At 42.0% G+C, this 23448-nt stretch overlaps 1 protein-coding gene across 2 annotated transcripts in view; it reads right to left on the bottom strand.

Moving 5' to 3' along the window:
- Positions 1–23448, bottom strand: part of SDCBP2 (syndecan binding protein 2) — a 104135-nt gene that overhangs the window by 1562 nt on the left and 79125 nt on the right. Inside the window, exons 2-9 of one of the 2 annotated variants that reach the window (XM_077253026.1) lie at positions 16749–16873; positions 11983–12044; positions 11318–11387; positions 9513–9613; positions 6200–6361; positions 5936–6111; positions 2643–2814; positions 2013–2104 (exon numbers count right to left, since the gene is read on the bottom strand). In XM_077253026.1, coding sequence (XP_077109141.1) covers positions 2013–2104; positions 2643–2814; positions 5936–6111; positions 6200–6361; positions 9513–9613; positions 11318–11387; positions 11983–12033 — 824 coding nt within the window. In that variant the 5' untranslated portion in view covers positions 12034–12044; positions 16749–16873. Of the gene's footprint in view, positions 1–2012; positions 2105–2642; positions 2815–5935; positions 6112–6199; positions 6362–9512; positions 9614–11317; positions 11388–11982; positions 12045–16748; positions 16876–23448 lie in introns of those variants that run through there. The other variant, XM_077253025.1, reaches the window with a different exon arrangement.

Below are 23448 nucleotides of genomic sequence, written 5' to 3'. Positions count from 1 at the left end.
AAATATATGTAGTCTTTTTTTTTTTCAATGTTAAAAATTGCAAAAAGGAAACTGGGTCGATGCAAAAGTTGGGGTACCCCTTGGAGATTTGTGTGCTTAGATAACGTTCAGCACGGTTTTAGACCTTAATTAGCCTGTTCGGGTTATGGCTTGTTGACGATCATCGCTTGGGAAGACCAGGTGATGCAAATTTCCCAGATTTATAAAAGCCCAGCCTCCTCTAACCTTGTGCCAAAAACTGCAGCCATGCGTCGTTCTAAGCAGCTGCCTTGCACTCTGAAAATGAGAGTAGTGGAGGCCCACAAAGCAGAAGGCTATAAAAAAAAAATCAGTTACAAATCTAACTAAGAAATGGCACTTAACGGAAACAGTGGAGGTTAAGATAAAATCTGGAAAACCAAGCAATACTTCAGCTAGAGCTGCTCGTAGGATTGCTAGAGAGGCAAATCAGAACCCCTGCTTGACTGCAAAAGAACTTCAGAAAGATATAGCAGACTCTGGAGTTGTGGTACATTGTTCTACTGTTCAAAGACACCTGCACAAATATGACCTTCAAGGAAGCGTCATCAGAAGAAAACCTCTCCTGCATCCTCACCATAAAATTCAGCTTCAGAAGTATGCAAAAGAACATCTAAACAAGCCTGATGCATTTTGACCACAATGAGCAAAGGTGTGTGTAGAGAAAAAAAGGCACAGGATTTCAGGAAATGAACATCTTGCTAATCATTAAGCATGGGGGTGGATCAACCATGCTTTGGGATTGTATTGCAGCCAATGGCACAAAGAACATTTCATGGGTAAAGGGAAGAATGGATTCAATTACATTTCAACAATTTCTTGATGCAAACATAACAATTTTTTTTTTTTTTTAAAAAAGGCTGAAGTTGAAAATAGAAAAGCTTCTACAAATGGATAATTATCCTAAACACACTTCAAAATCCACAACAGACCTCAAAAGGCGCAAGCTGAAGGTTTTACAATGGCCCTCACAGTCCCCTGATCTGAACGTCACTGAAAATCTGGCTAGAAATATGGCTAGACCTCAAAATAGCAGTGCATGCAAGACGACCCAGGAATCTCACAGCGCTAGAAGAATTTTCCAAGGAAGAATGGATGAAAATCCGTCAAACAAGAATTGAAAGACTCTTGGCTGGCTACAAAAAGCATTTACAAGCTGTGATACTAGGTACGAACTGTGCAGGGTGCCCAAATTTTGCATCGGACCATTTTTTATTTTATTTTGTAATTTTTAAAATGTAAAATGACTATTTTTGTTTCACAATGACAGTAATTTTGAACCGGAATGTACAAACTTTTATATGCAACAGTTTTCATCTGATTGTTCCATTTCTGGTTTTGGCTTACAAATACTGATGTAAAATACTGACCAAATACTGAACGTGTGTCCATGGCCTAACTCCCAACTGGGAAACAGGATCATCTGACAGAAGAAATGTGTTCTAATTTCTGCAGTATATAACCCTACATCAGCTGAACCCGCCATTTATCCACCAACCAATTTAGTATTTGATGCTCTGCCACCATTTGTTCAGCCAATTTTGAAAGATTGGGCATGTTGAATTTTTAGCATGTCTGATCCTTCTCAATGAAAATCAGGAGACACCAGAAGTATTAGAATGTATTATTTATTTTTCATTTGTGTAGGGCCTTTAATTCCACAGCGCTTTGCCTACCATTCCTACTTATGGTGGACTAGAAAGGTGCAGATGATCTCCTTGATTCTGGCGCTAATATTTCTTCAGTATGTCCCATTGATGAAATAGTGCATTGAATATGAATATAGAGAGAGAGAGGTTTTTTTTTTTTCAATTCACTTGTATTCACATATACTGTATGTGTGTGCGTATTAAATATACATACATATATATTCTGTGTGTGTAATAGAGACATTTTAATTTCAGCCCTCGTGGATAAACTTGCAAGGCAGGACAAGAGCAGTTCTCAGACATTGTCGCTGTATTGCCCCAGTTGTCTCTTAGGTAAAATCTTACCTTTTTATAATGTGCTCATAGATGACAGTGGGGATCACGGTAACTGTTATGCTGTGCCCAGATGATGTCAAAATATTTTCTACTTCACGGTCCTGAGAAGAGGAAATCTTTTATAACCTCTAAATAAATCATTATCTCGCAACATCCAGCAATCGCTCACATAGCACTCGCTGAATTAATTCACTGCATGACCCTTTCACCTCCTACTCCAACACACACAAGTCACTTGTACCCTGAATGACACGCCAACCCCCATTCTCCTTCATTCTACAAAATCAGCCATCACTTGTTCCCTGCACTAAACAATCTACTCCCAATATATATATATATATATATATATATATATATATATATATATATATATATATATATATATATATACATATATACATATATACATATATACATGTGAATAATTGCATAAATAGTAATTCCATAATCTCCACCTATGTATGGAAATGGCGCCAGGTATCTTTAAGATTCTGTCTTCCGTTTCCGTGTTTTGTCCCCCTTACGTTCACAGTAGGGAATGGTTATTCATGCAATTGTCTGATACATAAACTTTCACACTTAATAGGTACAAAACTATAAGATTCTGCACCCGTCCCCTATAGATTTCTGTCGGTTTACCTTGAGTCCAATGACATTTTGCCCGTTGACCTCACACAGGTAATGGTTGATGAGCAGGCCGTTCCTGGCAGCCGAGCCGTCCTTCACCAGTGAGGTGATCTTGCCCTTCTTGTACGCAAATCCGACGTGTCCCGAGCTGTCCTTCTGTAGAGTGACTGTACGCTGGAATGGACTGAGAAAAAAACCACAGGTGACGGTCAGTGGCGCCCTCTACAGGTCTAGGAAAAAAAATCTACAAATGTGTCAAATATTAATATAAGTAATTTTGTGCAAAAGTTACATCAGGTCTTCTCTCCAGTCACACCCAGAGCTGCATAGTTTCCTCTATACCCTGCTGGTTCAGTGTCTGCTGTGGCGCATTGTGAGAGAGATTATATTCACACTATAGTAATGTGATATAGGAAACTAAAAATACCACAGGGTCCTTTAAGGCCAGTGCACAATTGTCATTTTGATTTTACCATGGAAGCAGCTGCCCAGTTCCACCCCATGACCTCGAGATAATGGATTTTGCTTTGTGTTGGTTTTACTGGAAATCAATGTTACAGAAGACATGATGGACTGTGCACGCTCTGTAAGGGTAGGGATAGGTCAATGTACGTTACTGGAAAACTGTACATGTACAAGTTTTATGTTGGCTCCATGAAATTGTATTATGTTGGAATATATTCCAGTGGCCACAAAAGGGCACTGTTCTAATTGTACCTACTGAACTGATAAGACCACTCGAGATCACTGCTCTAATTATTCCTCCTAAACTGAGCTCATATGACCACTAGAGGGCACTGCTCTAATTATTCCTACTAAACTTAGCTGATGATATGACCACTAGAGGGCACTGCTCTAATTATACCTGCTAAACTGAGCTGATGATATGACCACTAGAGGGCACTGCTGCTATTTATATGATCTTAAATCATCTCGTCTGATGCCATGCTCCAATTATATTTACTAAACTTATCTGACCACATGATTGAACAAGATTACAGATGGATGGCTTTTTTCCCCCAAAACGGTGTCTGACCTGTCCATAAGTTGCATGTAATATAACAGACGAGTTCCACTGAAGTTGACACAATACCACATACAAGCTGTGCTTTTTTTTTTGTAACACGGTAACCCTATTCCCCACCCCTCCCCCCCTCAATCCCATAACTTTCATCACTATTGGCAGGTGTCAGGTGGTGCAGTGGACTTTCTTGAATATGTACAAGTACCATGATCTATTTGGCCTGTTCTTTTTTTAACCCTATTGTAAACGTTTTTCCACAATCCTTCATATGAGCCTCGTGTGGATACTTCTAGTGTAGGAAGACCGCGTCAGTTCTGCACTGTTCCTCTACAGACCCAATGGAGACAGAAGCAGACTGTCCACTAGAGGGCACTGTTCTAGGTACATTGCCGCCTTAGGCTAGTTTCACATTTGCGGTTGAGACTGCAGCGTCTTGTCCGAAAACGCATGCCAACGCATGTTTACGCACCCTTTTTTCATCCACATCAGCTTATGCATGACTGCAAAAAAAGCTGCGTTTCTATAGGTTTTTTGCCTGCGTTTGCGCTTTTTATGCGCATGCGTTCGATATTTCCAGGAGGGCGTGTCTCAATGGGCGTGTCTAAATCAATTCCTGGACATGCGCAGTCCGAAGTACGAAAGCTCAGCGAACGCATGCATAAGCAAATAAATGCGTTCCCATAGACAGTAATGCTTTTTTTAATGCACACATGCGCATGCCTGCGCATATTTGACGGAAATTTGCCGCCTCATAAAATTGCAACATGGTGCGTTAGCCGCGCCCCGCCACACACCGCGAAAAGACGCATGCGTAAGCAAACGCAGGCGAACACATGCAAACGCATGAACCTGCGTCCACAATGTAAAAGATATGAAATTAAGACGCATGCGGATGTATGCGTCAGAAACGCTGCGGTCACAACCGCAAGTGTGAAACCGGCCTTAGTCCTTCCCTGTATTTCCATAGTGGGTGCATATGGTTGCAGCTGTCACTGAAATAATGGTGAATATTTGGTGTATATTTTATGATGTGTGCCTGTGTTTTGGCTATTTATAGAGAAATAAAGAAACTAAAACCCAATTCTATATTGGATGTTCCCTGAATCTTGTAATGTTGTTTAGTCTATCATTCCACTAAGGCTGCGTGTCCACGCTCAGGATGGCCGGCGGTATCCCTTTCTGGGACGCGATCATGCCGGATGTGTACAGTACACATCCGGGATCATCGCACCCCTCGCCATAGGGCCCTGTGATATTACCTGCGGCGACGCAGCGTCGCCGCAGGTAGCACGGACATGCTGCGATCTGAAAAGACGCGCAGCATGTCCGGAGTCGCAGGGCCGCCGCGTGCGGGTTTCCACGCATAGTGGACACGGGATTTCACAAAATCCCCTCCACTATGCTGGAACATCTGGACGCTGCGTGTTTGACGCTGCAGCGTCAAACAAGCAGCGTTTACTTACCGTGGACACACGGCCTAAGAATCAGAAGCAGAAAGGTCCTGGCTTTGGGCACCCCTGCCCCTTCAGTATTGTCTTTGGGGAAAAGATAGGTGACAGTCTACATGACGGCCATTTCTCCCTTAGTTTCTTTCTTATTAACTCATGAGTTATCCTCCTTATATTATGAGTTTCTGACCAACCCGGCTGACAACCATATTGGCTGTGATGACACCCCCCATGGTATCTGTTGCCATTCTTTTCTAGATGCTCATACATCTACCTTCACTACCATGTTTTTTAGACAACCCAATGCATCTAAAACAAAAAATTCAGCAACATTGTAAGCAAAATAATTCAAAACCATTTAATACCGTTTTGTGGACACAGGTCCTATGTAAACCTATGTGTCTTCATGGTTACAAACGATAGAGAAAATGTGAGTTCCTTTTTAAAGGAGTTTGCCCAAGTTAATCATAAAGCTGTCTACAGACAGCACTACACCTAAAACAAAGTATACATACTTACCCACTACATCTCCAGTCGTCAATGCTGTGTTGCAGCCCATGTGACTACTGCGAGTACTTACTGTCCTGTTGCATAAACGCTAACATTGGTGATTGGCTGCAGCGGTCACTTAAGGTATACAAGGTATATCCGCTGCAGTCACGCACACAGAAGATCGGAGGCACAGTGCTGGGATGTCTTTTTTTTTCTTTTTTTTTTTTTTAAACTGTATTGCACTCTGTGGTCAGCACTTAATTAACCCCTTCAGAGAGGAGGTCTAGGGCTTTTGAAAATGGCACCCGTTTTTATATTGCATCTATGCAGGAGTAACTCACCGATCTCGGACTATCATGCTGATCCTGTCTTGTCCGGCTTTCTTCAGTGCCTTGTGCGCCCGGTCACTGCTCCATCCGGCACAGTCCTGATTATCAATCTGTAGGATCTGATCCCCAAACCTCAGGCCCACCAGGGAAGCTGGAGAATTGGCCTGGACGAGTTGCACAAAGATCCCCTAAAATGAGTGACAATTACAGAGTGTTAGTCCCACTGCCTAATCCGAGCCGTTCCAGGCTATGGACTTCCCTCCAGCATGTCCTCACCTTATCCACGGCCCGCAGCCTCAGGCCCACCTTGCCGTTCTCGTCCTTACATAAGATCAGCTCCCGGATTCCATTTTTAATTTCTGCTCTTCTCAAACCGATGTCATTGCCGGTGACTGGGGCCACCAGACCTCCCGGGAGGGTGTGGGGGACCGCCACGTCCTGCAGGGCAAGAACAAACAATGTAAAGAATGGCCGGTAGAACACCAATACTGCTATAGGTGATTGACAGGTCTCTCCCACAGCGAGAGACCTGCAATCCCCTCTGGCAGCGCTGGTAATAACCCGCTGGGGAAAGTGCCAGACTAGTCTCTTCTTGGTTATAGTCCCCACCCGGATCTTTAAGTATATCATCTCTGAAACACCTGAGTGATTCAGAAAAAGATATATACCTGGCAGCAAATGTGCAGGGAGGATCTGATTTATCTTGTACGTGGTCTGGGCAGCATTAATCAGGTGACAGATTGCCTTTAAACTACCCCAAGTCACACTAATTTATAGGGTCCTCCTAAATATCGCCTGACAATATGAGTGGTCCCAAGGATCAGGAGGTTGGAATTCAATTGCTGTTCCTTGGTACAGAGATAATCACAGGAGTGGTCAGCTGGGATGTACTGTCTGTATATGGGGAGTTGGTATATACTGTACATGGATGGATAGACTAGCTAGATGTCATGTAGATATATAATGTCACAAGCCCCGTACATATAATAAACTGTCACCCTTTAGTGCCTTTGTGGTAACAAACTGTGTTTAGCCTTATTTAACCTATTAATTAAATAATTAAAAAAAAAAAAATTATGTGGGGTACCCCATATTTTTGATAACCAACCAAGGTAAAGCAGACAGCTGTGAGCTGATACGTGGCAGGAAGGTCCATGGTTATTGGGCCCTTTCTAGCATAAAAATAGCAGCACAAAGCTGCCTCAGTATTGGTGCATCACACTAGATGAGCCAGTTCTGGTGCTTTACCCGGCCCTTCCTGATTGCCCTGATGTGGTGGCAATCGGGGTAATGGTAGTTTAGGGTTGATGTCAGCTGTGATTTCTCAAAAGTCACAGCTGCCATGAAGTCCTGGTGTTAGTTATGAAGAGGCGTTTATCAGACAACCCCATTACTAACCAAGTAATGAAAAATAAAAACGCACACACAGAAAATAAACTTTATTTGAATAAAGACTCCCTGACACTTCTCCATTCTCCAGTTTATTTAACAAAATGAAAAAAATTCCCATGCATGTCCGCCATAACCCAACGAGTCCAGTATAGTCCAGAAATGGATACCTGAAAAACATAAGACAGAAATAAAAACAAGAAACTGTCCCTCATTCACCAATTTATTACCAAAAATGTTCTCGTCGGTACCCGGCGTCTGTGAATACCAGTCAGTTCACTGCTATTCACAGTCGCCAGATTCGGGGAACTTGGAGTACATCGGAGCTTCGTGGAAACATTTTTGGTAATAAAATGGTGAACGAGGGACAGTCTGTTTTTATTTCTCTTTTTTTATGTTTTTCAAGTATCCATTTCTGGACTACATCAGATTAGTTGGATTACGGTAGACGAACATTGGATTTTTTTTTCAATAAATTGGTGAATGAAGGATGGTGTGTGGGAGTCTTTATTCAAATAAAGTTTTGTTCTTTTGTGAGTGTTTTAATTTTTGATTACTTGGTTAGTAATGGAGATGTTGTGAAGGGTTAAACTAACAAAAATTAAAGCAGGCTTCATTTTGTGCTTTTCGGCTCCATCTTGCTGTTTTGAGATACATTTTTGTTACTAAGTAGAAGTTAATAGTTGTTATGAGACCTTGATTATTCCAGCCCGAACAAAATGACACTGAGGGTGTATTGTTCTACGAGGCCTTGACGTACATGCTGGTATGCTTCTCTCTATGCTACGTAGACATGGACATATTTGTAGTTTCCAAGTTTCCTGCATTCTTATAGGTTAAGAACTGTGAGCGTGTTCTTATGTTGATTGGTTGAAGTATAATTTAATATTATGAAAAGTGCGACACAATAAACGGGGCTTAGAGATCTGCTCGATCCCCCCAAACAGAGACACAAATCTCCGTCTGGTCATTTTCAGTTGCCGGCAACGCCCTGTGGATCAATTTGAAAATCACTGTGTCAACCGTGAAGGGTCTTTTCAGATCCTCCCTCAACAATGTCTGATAGACACCCCTCCATTACTAACACTGGGACTTGATGGCAGCTGTGATTTTTCACAAATCACAGCTGTCATCAACCCCAACTACCATTACCCTGATTGCCCTGGTGCTGTGGCAATCGGGAAGAGCTGGGCAAAGCTCCAGAATTGGCGCATCTAATGTGATGTGCCAATTCCAGGGTGGCTGCGGGCTTGTATTTTTAGGCTGGGAAGGCTCCAATAACCAGGGACCTTCCCAGCTGAATAGTATAAGCCCACAGCTGTCTGCTTTACCTTGTCTGGTTATCAAAAATGTTGAAGTTGTTTAAATAAGGCTAAACACCTTTTAGTGCAACATGAAAGGCACTAAAGGGTGCAAGTTTATTGTATGTGGGGAGCCTGTGACATTATCTATCTTTCTATCTTACTAGGTTTGTAAACTAGCTTTAAATTATCGTACATAGAGAATTACAGTATGTAAAAGATGATGTTAAAAATGCACTGCAAGGAGATGCTGGGAGAGAAAAAAAATTGTGCACGTGCATAACATAGGTTGAACCAGATTCCACTCATCCAACTTTTCAGGAGCAACATCGGAGCTATTTTTATTCGGTAATGTGAGCGAGCCCTATATGTGTCATTTGTCCACAATATATGTTTTATAAAGTTAGTTTGTTATTAAAAAACAGCAAAAACACATGATTGCGTTTTTGCACTTTCTCAATGCTTGCTATGCTGAAATAAGCGCTGCAAAACCACTAAAAGAATAGACATGCTTCAGTTTTCCAAATGACGGGGAAAAAAAACAAGCGTGCGCATGAGATTTCTGAAATCTCATAGCTTTTGCTGTTACTGTAGAAAAGCAGATTTTAAGTTGCATTAAAAAAAATTGCAACATGTGAACATGGCCTTCTTAGAGTTCTCACAGCAGAGGATTTCCAGGCTGCACAATCTTGTGTATTGGCAGCCACTACATTTTTCCTGCACTGATTAATTGTAACAATCTATCAAACCAGCATAGTTATTGCTGCTGATGTGTTTAGTTTACTGAGGATCATCCAGACTAAACACCATTGTAACAAACCCTCAGCTGCGAGAAGTATCCGACCTGTAGAGATTTGGCTTTCTTGACATGGTGAGTATATGAGTATTACCACACTCACATTTCCTCCTGATGGAACCAGCGACATATTGAGCTGTATCTCCTCATCAGTCAGTGACAGTCCCATGTAATTGTTCAGTTCTGACAAATTTGGGTACAAACCTATAAAAAGAGAAACCAAATAAATGCTGAAACCTCATTTTCCACCAGCAGGGCACATATCTGCATGTCGGGTAATGCAGAACCCCAGTATCATTAGCCCTGAGGCCTAAATGGCAAATGATAGTTGGCATCAAGCTATCATTCAAATGACTCCCACTGTAAATTATGGCTGATAACAGAAAATATCAAGAGACATTCACTTGCACACAAATTCTTAGGAGACATCTCTGTTGGAGGTTTATATGGTTGCTGTGCTCTGTGTGTGCTCTTTTCTAGATGTGGGTGAATGGTGACGTCTTTCCTCACGGGTTTGGCAGTTTACATGAAAGGAGTTTGCCGTAACCAAAATCCGCCAGCAGAGGGCGATGTAGATGTCCTTCCACTATAGGCAGGTTCTATGGGCAGACAAGCTGTTCCATCTGCCATCCTACAGGCTGGGACATGCTGGTAACCAGCTCGGCTCCTCAGACCTACAGAGTATCTGAGATCATGTTGTGTATATACAATGGATGGCGGTTTGGGCTGTATAACACAATGGTATGCAAATTTTTAACTCCATTACGACTTTGTGTTTTTCAGTTTTTGGGTTTTTTTTGCTCCCCTTCTCCCCAGAGCTGTAACATTTTTTTCAGTCAATCTAGGCATGTGAGGGCTTGTTTTTGCTGGACGAGTTGTCATTTTGAACAACACCATTGATGTTACCATATAATGTACAGGAAAAAATGTCCAAGTGCAGTGAAATTGCAAAAAAAAATGCAACTCCACAATTGTTTTTTGGGTCTTTGTTTCCCATGTTCACTTAATACTAAAACTGACCTGCCATTATGCTTCCCCAGGTCATTACGAGTTCGCAGATACCAAACATGTACAAGTTCTTCTTTTTTGTTTACCGTAAGTGGTCAAAAAAAATCCAACATTTGCAAGGGGGGAAAAAAAAGCGTCATTTTCTGAGACCCGTAGCGTCTCCATTTTGTGGGATCTGGGGCTGGGTGAGACCTTATTTTTTGTGAGCCGAGTTGACGTTTTTATGGATACCATTTTGGGGGACATATGACGCATTGATCGCCTAGTATTGCTTTTTTTGCATAGTTGCAGCAGCAAAAAAAAAAAACCATTCTGGAGATTTTGATTTTCTTTTTGTCGTTATGCCGTTTACTGATTGGATTACTTTTTATGTTTTGATAGTTGCGACATTACTGAACACAGTGATACCAAATATGTGTGTTTGTTTTTTTTCATTTTGAATGGGGTGAAATGGGGGTGACATTACATTTTTATATATTTTTTTTCAATATTTTTTAAAACTTTTCTTTTTTTTTTTTTTTACTTTTTTTGCTTGCTTCAATAATCCCCTTAGGAGACTTGAAGCTGCGATCTTCTGATTGCTTGTGCTACACATAGCAGGGCTTTATCCCTGCTGAGTGTAGCAGATATAATAATCTCCTATTATTATAGGAGGGCGCAGATGGGCAGCTCTTTTGACACGCTTCTGAGGGGCTCAAATTAAATGCCGCTATCAGTGATTGATGGCGGCATTTAACATGTTAACAGCCGCAGGTAGATCGCAATTCCACCCATGGCTGTCAGGGTAACCTTACACCTGAAGAAGGGGGAGAACAAAAACAAAACAGTCATAAAGGGGTTAAAGGTTGAACTCCTTCTTATACATTATCACAGATGAAACATTTGCTGGGTGCCACCTACTTTGGCTGCAGGCCGCAGATGGCATTATGGCTGCGGGAGGTGACTGGTTGATCATTTGGCTGGACTGAGCCTGGAAAACATAAATGAAAATAAACAGGTCACTCTCCAGTAATCCCACGTGTCGCCATCTGACCTACGATGGAGATATCTGTTATTATATCACGTGAGATAATGCCACACTGCGCCAGATTGTGACATGGCACATGGGAATAACCGCTGATACATGGCTGCCACGTGACCATCGTGTCACCAGAGCATACGCTGTCAGTAGGTGACTCAGTACATGAACATGTTGTGACCGTCACACTTGCTACCGCACCTTCCTCTGCAGTTTCCTTCTCGGTGCCCCTGGCATTTTATACAAATAAGGGAGGGTAATGATTTCTTAACCCCAGGTGTCTGACAAGGAGATGGCTGTCATGCAGAGTACATTAGCTCTTGGAAGACACTGCAGAGCAGCTCTTATTATTCCGGCTTCTTCTCTAGTGCACTCCTTGTCATTGCAGGCAGGAAAGTTTTGTAAAATGTTAGTTTAAAGTGATATCCAATATTTGTAAAATCACATTTTTCAAAAATTTAGAAAGAAAGGGGACCAGGGATCTTTAATGAAAAATATATTTCGTGTAGGAAAAAGAAAACCACAAAAAACATGATTCTGCTCTCACCTGTAATGCCCGGTCCACCTTCAGGTCTTCTAGAGACGGATACAGAGACATGATTCAAGTACCTAAAGTGAGAGGAATTAACTTTTTGGTTAGGCCAAGTGCACACACAGCTATTTGAGGAGTTTTTTTTTTTACTGATGTGCTGTAAAAGACACCTGAAAAATTGCTCAATAAACTCTAAAAAAAAAAAAAAATGTTCTATTCATTTCCATTGTTAAACCACTTTGCTGTTCATATGTTCTGGCTTTTGAGCGGTCTTTTCCGCTTCAAGTATGTGCCACCTCTCTGAATCAGATCCTGACGCAAACTTTTCCAAACTAGCCCCTGTGCAATCGGAAGGCTGGCCAAAAACACTTCAGGGAAAAACTCTGAGGGTATGTGTACACAGCGTCATTTATACACAGGCATTCTTCAGGAAACATCAGTGGTCATTTTTCTGAGGTGGCTTCACAGGCGGTTTTGCTATTGCCAGCGACATCTTTCTTTCTATAGTGTGAAGTATAAAAAGCGGGAGGCTTTCTGCTTATGCACGGTTTACACAGCTACCAATCAGCGGTGTTGGCAGGGTTATACAGAGCTCAGCATTTGAGCTTTGCAGCAGAGAAAACGATTTTATCACAACTGCTGTAACCAGTAAACTAAGTGACACATTGCTGGAATCAGGATCTCTGCCCCTATATTATGCTGCTCTCAGATTACGAAGCAAAAATCTGGTAAAAGGTTCCCCTTAAAAGTGTATTCTCATTGAGTTTTTTTACAAGTATTTGGAGCAGAAACTCTCCAAAAAGGAAAAAAAAAAAAAACAAAACCTCCTGAATTTTTTTTTTTAACTCCTTATGATTTTTGGAGACTTTCTTCTACAAATACTCCTGACAAAAACTCAGTGTCAGTATACCCTTAAGGAAATGCTTCAGGAAGTTAACAACTCTTCAAAGAAGCAGCATTTTTTTAAGCGGTTTCTAGCAGAATATTTGTAGTTTTTCTCTGCCTACAAAAAACTTAATATCCTTAGGGTATGTGTGCACGTTCAGGGTTGCATCAGGATTTGGTCAGGATTTTTCATTAGTATTTGTAAGCCAAAACCAGGAGTGGAACAATTAGAGGAAAAGTATAATAGAAACATATGCACCACTTCTGCATTTATCACCCACTCCTGGTTTTGGCTTACAAATACTGATGGAAAATCCTGACCAAATCCTGATGCAATCCTGAACGTGGACACATACCCTTAAATGAAAAATAAGGGAGGTTAGGCATGGTTGAACGCAATCTATCGCTCCCTCTTATCAGCTATTTCAGGCTCGGGTGAAGCAACCTGTTGAAAATGACTCCGAAGTCTAGAAATGCTTACAGGAGAATATCCGATTAGCTGAAATTTGTATTTGAAGCTGGAAATCATTTCAGTGCAATACTCTGCAGACTGTAAATCTATCAGTCACGATAAATAATCTGCAGAATATATTAAATAGTAGACAAAGCAGAGTAATGTTCTTCAGAGCGACAGAAAGAATTAAAGGGGGTGGGTGGGTGGGAAGAAAGCACAGAGTACTGCTCTGCAGACAAAAGCAATAATCTAAAGATGATATATTTGCTTCTGGGGTGTAGATAAATAGCAGAATGAGGTCATTGATAATCTTTAGAATAAGTCGATATGTACTTGTAGAAAAACAGAAGCAATGTTCTGCAGAGCTTGAGATAACTGCAGACAGTGGCTGACACCCAGCTTTCCCAGACTCCGGATTGTTAATTCTTCCTCTCTATGTAGCGATATGGGAGCAGGTTGATGCATTTAGGATTATAGGAATGCTGGGTGATAACCCTGGTCAGAAGTGACATAGTGGCCACCACTAGCGGACACAGACAGGAGTGGGCCCCTATGCAAAAACAATATATGGCACCTTGGCAGTCCAGTATGCATTTTAATGTGCAATTCCACATGGTTTGGAGGTGGAAATTAGCCCCCAGACTTTTTTTTTTGTTTACTTTAGGAAAGCTGGATAATAGGCGATGTTGGCTATGACAGGGTTCTCATCCAGCTTTTCCGCACTTCTGAATGTCAAATAGTGGAGGAGGTGACGCATTGTTGCATAAATAGACAAAACTGTCCTTTTGACGGTTTGGGAAGAACGTAAGAATAAAGACTCTGAGCTGCTCCGGTGAGGCATTTCCAGGCGGAGCTGGTTTTTCTACTGCAGGAAATAAATGTTTGCTGCATTTTTCAGGTCCTCACTCATATATTCTGCTCTGAATCACAAAGTATCAGGTCAGCTTCTGATACAGAGGTGCCTCATGAGAAATGTGCGTCACATTACAGCTGGGTGCGGCCGATGGCTACGTCATTAATGTTCATGTCTAGTAATTTGACAGGTAATTCTGGTATTACCTAAGTAAGCGAGTGGCACTATAGTTGTTGCAAAACTACAACTCCCATCATCCTATGAAAGTTTCTTTTAACCATTTGTTTTGAAATTTTGACTCCCACCATGCTATAGAAATGCCCTTTAACCTGTGTACTTCCAGATGTTGCAGAACTACAACTCTCAGGATTTATTGTCGCATCACTATGGAGGTTTGCCATTCAGGACTCTGGGAAAGGTGGGTGACAACCTTGTGTGGGTGCAATAATGATCCTGTGTCCAAATTCCTAGAGGCTATGCAGATAAAATTTCAGGGACAAACTGCATTTCACAAGGCTAAAATGAGTATTTGCCCCCCTGGGGCCACAGCAGAACTGAAAGAAAATGCCAAAACTGGAATAACTGGTCTTGGTGGAAACAAGAGAATATCTGAAGAGTCAAGAAATAAACACTTGTATGGGGCTATATTCAGATAGGGTTTTGTTGGGCCGATCCTCTCCAAAACCTTCCTCAAAAAAACATTTTAACAAGGCTAGAAAGATTCTTCCTATTAATTTCTATGAGAAAGCCACTTTCATGCAAGTTTTTTGAAAGGTTTTTAATTTTTTCTTGAAGATTTGAAGAACACTTGGAGGAAAAATAGAAAGTGCATGCCATTTCTTCGACCGGAATCCGCTCCAAACTAGGCACTGTTCAATCAAAAGTCTGCAAAGAACGTTTAAGGCCACGTTCCCACCTTCAGTAGTCAGTATTTTACCTCAGTATTTGTAAGCCAAAACCAGAAGAGGAACAATCAGAGGGAAAGTATAATAGAAACACGTCACCACTTCTGTATTTATCACCCACTCCTGGTGCACAGCAATGTCATTGTTACATTGGTGTGCACCATGTTCTGTCTAAAAAAGATGTTGTGTGCACATAGTCTTAGAGGGTTTTTTTTGTTTTTTTTTTGAGGTTCAAAAATGGGTTTGTAGTGGAAACTGCATCAGGAAACGCTTCTTCTTTGGCTCTGTGCACACAATGTGTTTTTCAGTCAGATTCACAGAAACCGCCTGAGGGAGCAGAAAATAGTCAAAAGAATGAACATAAGTAATTATGTGAAAAGTGCTCGCTGACACATTTTCAGTCTTTTTACCACTTCAGGTTTCTAAAAACGCCAAGCGGTTAGCAGTGATGACCATTTCTCTGGCGTTTTCCACTAGGAAGACGCTCTGTAATTTATAATAGAAATCAATGGGAAAGAGCAAAAATGTCCTGAAGGTGGACAGACATTTTTTGATCGTTTTACCATTATTTTTGCTTATAAAAAAAATTTGCTGATTCTTCATTATTGTATAGTGAAATAAACACCTATAAACAAATTGCGAAAATAACTGGGAGAATCCTTAAAAAAAATAAAAATCCGAAAAATGATCCACTCCCCACCACCAAAAAAACTGCATAAAGGGGCAGGAAAAAACCTCCAGAGTTTCCTGAAGCATCTTCTACTTGAAAAACTTGTCAGATTTGCCTGAGTTTAATTAGACCATATTCACACGTTCAGTATTTGGTCAGTATTTTACATCAATATTTGTAAGCCAAAACCAGCAGTGGGTGATAATACAGAAATGGTGACGTGTTTCTATTCTACTTTTCCTCTGATTGTTCCCCTCCTGGTTTGGCTACAAATACTGAGGTAAAAAATTCAACATGTGAATGTGGTCTAAAATCCGTTATGTGTGCACATAGGCAGTGAACGGAAGCACCCCGTTTTTTAGGAGGATTTGGAGTGTTTACCCTCAGTTTCTGCTTCAAAATCCCACTGTGAACAGACCCTAAGGGTATGTGCACACGCTGCAGATTACTCTGTGGATTTTTCCAGACTTATTCTGGTTAATATGCAGGTAAACCACACTGCAGATGTTCTGCGGAATTACCGCGGATTTACCGCGATTTTTCTGCGGATTTTGTGCGGATTCCACCTGCGGTTTTACACCTGCAGATTCCTATTATGGAGCAGGTGTAAACCGCTGCGGAATCCGCACAAAGAATGAACATGCTGCGGAATAAACAACGCTACGTTTCTGTGCGTTTTTTTACCCAGCATGTGCACTGTGGATTTTGTTTTCCATAGGTTTACATGGTACTGTAAACTTATGGAAAACTGCTGCGGATCCGCAGCAAAATCCGCAACGTGTGCACATACCCTTACAGTGCTAGTAGTGTGGACAGACCTCTCATACACTGAGGCAGCAGAGCGGAGTTAGTTTCTTGTCGTCCTAAGATAATGTAGTCCTTTCACCTGCAGTCCTAAGTAAGATCACAAGTCATAATACTTCAACATTTATCAAGCCAAATTGCAAACTTGGCTCTGCTACATCTGCGTACTATCTTCTGGTCATTATACAGGTAATAATGGCAGGTGCTCACCTGGTGAGTGCGGTTTCTGTCTTCTCAGCTGGAGATCACCTGTCTTCCTGCTCCCCGCTCTATATGTCTCTTCCAGCAGGGAGTGGCGGTGACATCAGATGGGTCACAAGACTTTGAGGTCACAACTGGGAAGTGGGAGAACAGGTTACTGATAATGTCAGTAACAGGAGAGCTGCTACTGAATGACATCCCGAGACTTTGTTCTCGTGACCTGTCACCGGGTGTTACTCAGTGTTCGTCTCTTACAGGGAACCTGTCTCCATGATTGCCCTCATAAACCCCATCTTGTGCTTTTTTTTTTTTTTTCTACACATTGTAGCTGATTTTCATAAGTGCCTAAACGATAGTGCCAACGTGCCGTTATAATAGACATTTTTTATATATTTATATAGTTTTGGACACCAAAGATTTCATGTTGTGGTTGATTCTCATACTTTTTCTACTGGGCTTCATCTTCTACTGAAAAGAAAAAAAACATAACAAAATGAAAAGTAATTGTCAGTTTTAGCTTTTTTGTTCCCTGAGCGCAGTATAAAGGCGCAGTCAGACGGCCTTATAAATGTGATGGAGATCGCAACGCTCAGGTCAGGAGAGCCGCCGGTCAGGCTATGCACTGCGTTCCATCTCTGTCAGATTTATATGGCCGCCTGACTGCGCCCTAACATAAGCATTGAATGTGAAGCCCACTTCTGTCAGATTAAGGGGGCTCATGGGACTTTAATAGCAATAATCAGTCAAGAGTTATCTGCTAAATTATTGTTTTTGTCTGAGTTATGTCAAGGGTTAATGAAGCCCACAGGATCAGACTGACCAGGTTGCTGGGCAGATTATACTGACCTGGAGATGTCTTTTCCCACTCAATCCGGACCAGTTGATTGGTGGATGCAGCAGGAGTTCAGTCTTCTATTTAAACCAAGGTGCGCTATTTGTGGTGTCATTCTGACAGGAACATTTGAAGATGGAGGAGTTATTACATCACCTCATGGAAAATTCCCAGTCATCGGGTGGTGAAGAATGGCTGCGGCATTGTTTGGCTGAAGAACCAGCAGCAGGGACCGTAGAGGATTTGGCTCCGCCGGTTCCGGACGTATGCTCTGAGTTGCAGGAAGAGGTGGGTGGTGCGGATGATATCCGGCTGTCTGTCAGGACCCGAAGGCCCAGGGCTTCCTATTCCCCACCTGGTCATCGGCTGCGCAGGAAGAGGACGACGGAGGTAACGCCAAGAGGGGAACGGTCGGGAGCAGGGCGGCGGAGTCGGTCTACCGTGAGGAGAGGTACACAGGTCAGCTTATCCTCTCCCCTCCAGCCCGGAGACCAAGGGCTATCGTCCTGGCAAGCGGCTCCCACAGCCTTGCCATCTCAAAACTGTTCAGCTGGCAGAATCGGAGACATACAATCCAGCAGAGTAACGGTCTCTGGGTACCACAAGGCTGAAGATCAGGCTCAGGGTGTACTGACTGCTGATGGAGCTCCTGACTGCTATGCTGCTGCAAGGGATCGGGTCACGGTACCAAGAAGGTCTGACCGGGCGACAAGGGATCAGGATCCAGGATCACTTACCACAAACACCGGAATGGGTGAGATAAATGAGGGCTCTGCCCCACTATGTTAAAATAACGCTAATTCTTTCTTACAAGACGTAATTAATGACATGACTGTAGCCTTTGCTAGGTCTGAGGACAGTCCGGCTGTAGACTAATTCTGTATTAAATAAGAATGCTTCTAGCAGCAAATCTCAAGGTATTAATGAGATGTGCATTAAAGAAGCATTGATATGTGATGTAGCCCTGTTTAGGTTATCATCTCTCATCAAATATAAAAGAAAAACGTTGGAAGAATGCGTTTGTTGACATATCTCTACGTCCATCTTCAAAATAATTTTTAAGGCAAGATTAAAAAAATGATCGGCGGAAGGGAGTTCCAAGATCCTTTCATAATTGGCTTCAAACCTTTTGCATTTTCTCATTAAATATTGACGAATGGTTTCCAGAAAAATGCTGTGGCTTGTTCCAGCATTTAGACATTGTGTAAGAGGTGATTAAGAATTTGGGGGGTTTCGCCTGGTTTAAATGATGAGCAGGTCCGTCAAAAATTGTTAGTTCATAAGGTGTTATAAGGATGTTGGCCTTTGGTTGAATCTCATGCTTCCTCAGAGGCCTTTATCCTCATTTAGACGACAGAGTAATGCATCGGCAAATGTGAATAGCATTCAAAAAGGGTTATGTTTTGCCTTTAATGACTCAAGCTGTAAATGGTTGCAGAATAGCCGGTACAAGCATGGGGCTCTTTTTCTTCTAGCATTTCGTCGCTAGCATTGTCAGTGCCATTCAGCCAGAGCCAAGTACCAAGGTTTACATTAAATGGAACCTGTCACCCCCAAAATCGATGGTGAGGTAAGCTCACCGTCATCAGGGGCTTATCTACAGCATTCTGTAATGCTGTAGATAAGCCCCCGATGTTACCTGAAAGAGGAGAAAAAGAGGTTAGATTATACTCACCCAGGGGCGGTCCCGCTGCTGGTCCGGTCCGATTCGTGTCTCAGGTCCGCTCCGGAGCCTCCCATCCTCATTCCATGATGTCCTCTTCTGGTCTTCACACCGCGGCTCCGGCGTACTTAGCTTCCCTGTTGAGGGCAGAGCAAAGTACTGCAGTGCGCAGGCGCCGAGCCTCTCTGACCTTTCTGGCGCCTGCGCACTGCAGTACTTTGCTCTGCCCTCAACAGGGAAGCTAAGTACGCCTGCGCTGGAGCAGCGGCGTGAAGACCAGAAGAGGACGTCATGGAATTAAGATGGGAGGCGCTATACCGGACCTGAGACACCCATCGGAGCGGGACCGCCCCTGGGTGAGTATAATCTAACGTCTTTTTCTCCTCTTTCAGGTAACATCTGGGGCTTATCTACAGCATTACAGAATGCTGTAGATAAGCCCCTGATGACGGTGAGCTTACCTCACCATCGATTTTGGGGGTGACAGGTTCCCTTTAAAAAAGGCGCAGGCATCGGTGAGGTGGGAAAGAATGTATTGTTCACTAGAAGCATTCCCAGAGAGGGAGATGGCGGAAAAAGTGTCTAAGATTTTTTTCATACTGCCTTTTAGAGGTGTAGGTTGTAAGGTAATTAATAATTTAAAATCAACAAATAAACACTTGTCTGTGGTTAGGGACAAATTATTTTGTGATTTGGAGGAAGGAAAAATTGCCGGCCCATTTGTTAGCCCACCTTTTCAAACCTACAGGATTTCACCATTAGGAGTTGTCCCCAAGAAGGAACCGAATAGTTATGAGCGAACATGCTCGGATAACTTCTTATCTGACCATGTTCGGATGTTATCCGAGTATCTTGGGTGTGCTATTATATTATGATCACGTCCTCGTGGCTACATAATTTGCCTGAACACATGCAGGCATTGCCTGTTTGCTAGGGAATACCCACATTTGTTCAGGTTCTCTAACAACTGCAAATCCTGCAGCCGCAGGGACACGAATATAATATACGAGCACGCCCAGGATACTCTGATAACACCCGAGCATGCTCAGATAAGAGCACGTTCGCCCATCACTATCCACCATTTGTCATTTCCAAAGGGATCTCCCTTAAATAACGAGGTGGATAAGTGTGTGGCAGTGGTTAAATTTGCCTCCTTTGAGGACGCAGTCTTGTTATTATGCAATTGTGGTCGAGATGATTTAAAAAGCTAACAAAGAAAAACTCAGAAAAACATATACCATAAGATACGGCCTTCCCAAAACCCTGTCTGATGACAAATGCACATCTAGCAGGATGCAGCAGGCCTCCACTGATAAAGGCAAGGGGCAGCACAGGAGGGGTTGGCTGCCTAGTAGAAAAAACTGCACATTGATGTGGTTACCTGTGTGACTGACGTCCGATGCAAGCCACATAAATGTGCAGTTTTCGTATTCTTTATTCTTCTCTAGCCCTTATTGTACATGGGATCTAATTTTTTCAGAAGTTATATGAAGTGTGACCATTGAATAGAGTTTTTCAGGTGAAGAAGTTGTTAAAAGGACTAAAGAGGGATGGGGTTTCAGTTGTGACAAAAGGCGCCCGGTTGCTATTGAGGTGCTATCAAGGTTGGTGGGTGTTCATCCCAATTTCAGTTTCTGTTACTTAAAGTGATTTTTAGTTGCCTTTTTTTGCAGCTGGATCAGCAAATTTAGTTTCTTAAAACAAATTTTGCCCTTCTGGAATTTTTGGGGATTACATTGTTATAGAATCTAGCAGTTTTAGGGTCTGTATAAGGCTATGTTCACACGATGCGGTTTTTGCTGCGGATCCGCAGCGGATTTGCAGCTGCGGATCCGCATCCTTTTTCCATGCAGGGTACAGTACAATGTTACCCAATGGAAAAAAAAACCCGCTGTTCCCACGTTCCTTTTTTCCGCTGGAAAATCCGCGCTGATTTTCTGCAGAAAAAAAGAAGTACCATGTTAATTCTTTCTGCGGATTCCACTGCTGTTTTCCACCTGCACCAATAGGAAAAAGCAGCTGGAAACCCGCAGTGGAATCCGCAGTAGAAAAAGGACTGAAAACCGCAGTGAAAACCACCGCTGGTTTTGCACTGCGGTTTTCACAAATCAGGACCTGAAAAATCCGCAGCGAAAAAAGGATCGTGTGAACAAGGCCTCAGAAAATCAAAGACTGACCAATTTCGAAGAGGTACGTGGTTACGTTTATCTGCGGTTAATAATAGTATATGTCCTGTTCGTGGCCTATTTGAATACTTTTTCTACAGGACCTTTGTTTGTTAATTTGGATGGTTCCATTGTGACTAAGTTAATTTCATCTTTAAATAATCTCTACAGATGTTGAACCTTGAGCATTTTTATTTCTCTTCCCATTCCTTCAGGATTGGAACAGTGACTGAAGCTGTGAGATTGGGATTTAGTGAGGAAGCTGTAAAACCGCTTGGTAGATGGGAATCAAGCAGATTTAACATCAATGTTAGACCACAGTCAATTTTAATTTATTCTTTCCCTTAGATCCTGGAAAAATATATATTTGGATTATTTGCCATTCCTTTATACATTTGGTGGAGAAAAGAGCTTCGGTATGGAAATATGGTGTTAATTTATTTTTTGATCCTGAGTTTTCTTTATGTTGGATTGGCATCAGAGGTTTAAAGTGGTGTGATATACTGAACCAGATTATTCATGCTAGATAGATTTTCCCCATTACCAAGTTTGATTATTGTGCACACCGGGGGCAATGATATCCGAAGGGTTAAAACCAGAGATCTCATTGAAGAAATGTAAAGTGTTTTTTTATATTGCAAGACTGTTTTACCGACCACTGGGCGGCGCTCATAGCAATTCGGCAGTGACAACCATAGAGGTCTGCAGGAGACCTCTGGTTGTCATGCCAACCCCTCGGTGACCCGTTATCATGTGACAGGGGTCACCGATGGGTGGATTTCCGGCACGATTGCCGAAAGCGCATGTTAAATACCGCTGTCAGTTTGACAGTGGCATTTAACGGGTTAATGGCTGCGGGTTAATGGCTGCGGGTGGATCGCGATTCCATTCGCGGCTGTTCCGGAAACATGTCAGCTGTTCAAAACAGCGGACATGTGATGGGAAAGATGAGGGCTCACCGCCTGAGCCCACATCAAAGGGTGGGAGTCCGACATTGACGTACATTTATGCCCGATGTCGGAAAGGGGTTAATTGTGAACAAAGTTCTGAAGTGATTCTTCTACATAACAAAAAATTGGCATTTTAACAAGTTTAAAGTCTAACAAAGTGCGTAGAATTTTTATATCTACTATAGCCTCTAAATCATACTTCAATACAGTGCCATTTAGTCCCCAAACAATATCATCATGTCTTACCTAAATAAATGCACAATAAAATCTTTAACTAATACAGTAGTTTAATTCAGCGCCAATATAACCGCACCATGCAAAGCCAAAAAAAGGCCACTGAAACCATGTTCCATTTCTCGGCTTCTTTTTATTCTGCCATTCTAACTTGGGAGAGAAGAGGAATATTACCGTAATTTTCAAGCTTTGAGTGTGGTTTGATAGAGGAACATTAAAAATATCTTGGCAATGCAAAACATCTCAAGGATCTAAATGGGGATGGCACTTTGCCCTGAATATCAGTGGTGGTCTGATCCAAGAACTCCACAAATGTGATCATCAGACATGTATTTCTGACACATAGCAGAATCATCATGGATTCCTCCTTTAAAAGCCTGAAGAGTGCTACTGATGACGGGATATTTCCATAGAATGATTACCTTATGAGAGCATGTTCATTATTATACTCAACAATTATATGCAGCAGTTGCAGACACATAATACTGCTATATATAGTGCTAGCCGTCATGTGATACGCAGATAACATTTTGATTACATCATGATCCTTGTCCCATGCATTTATGCTTCATGTGATCTCCTTGACTGTAAGCAGTGTTAGACATATATGTGATGTAGTTAGTCTCATAGGGCTAAGTATTAAAGTAGCTATATTCATACTGCCCCCAATGTAGAAGAATATAACTGCTACAATACTGCCCCATATGTACAAGAATATAACTACTATAATACCACACCCCATGTACAAGAATACTGCCACTTACAAGAATATAACTACTATAATACTGCCCCCTATGTACAGGAATGTAACCACTATAATAATGTCCACTATGTAAAAGAATAGAACTACTATAATACTGCCCCT

This window comes from Ranitomeya variabilis, chromosome 4 (assembly GCF_051348905.1).
Source record: "Ranitomeya variabilis isolate aRanVar5 chromosome 4, aRanVar5.hap1, whole genome shotgun sequence".
Classification (NCBI taxonomy): Eukaryota; Metazoa; Chordata; class Amphibia; order Anura; family Dendrobatidae; genus Ranitomeya; species Ranitomeya variabilis.
The sequence above is the reverse complement of the archived record's forward strand: the minus strand, read 5'-3'. Positions and strand labels throughout refer to the sequence as shown.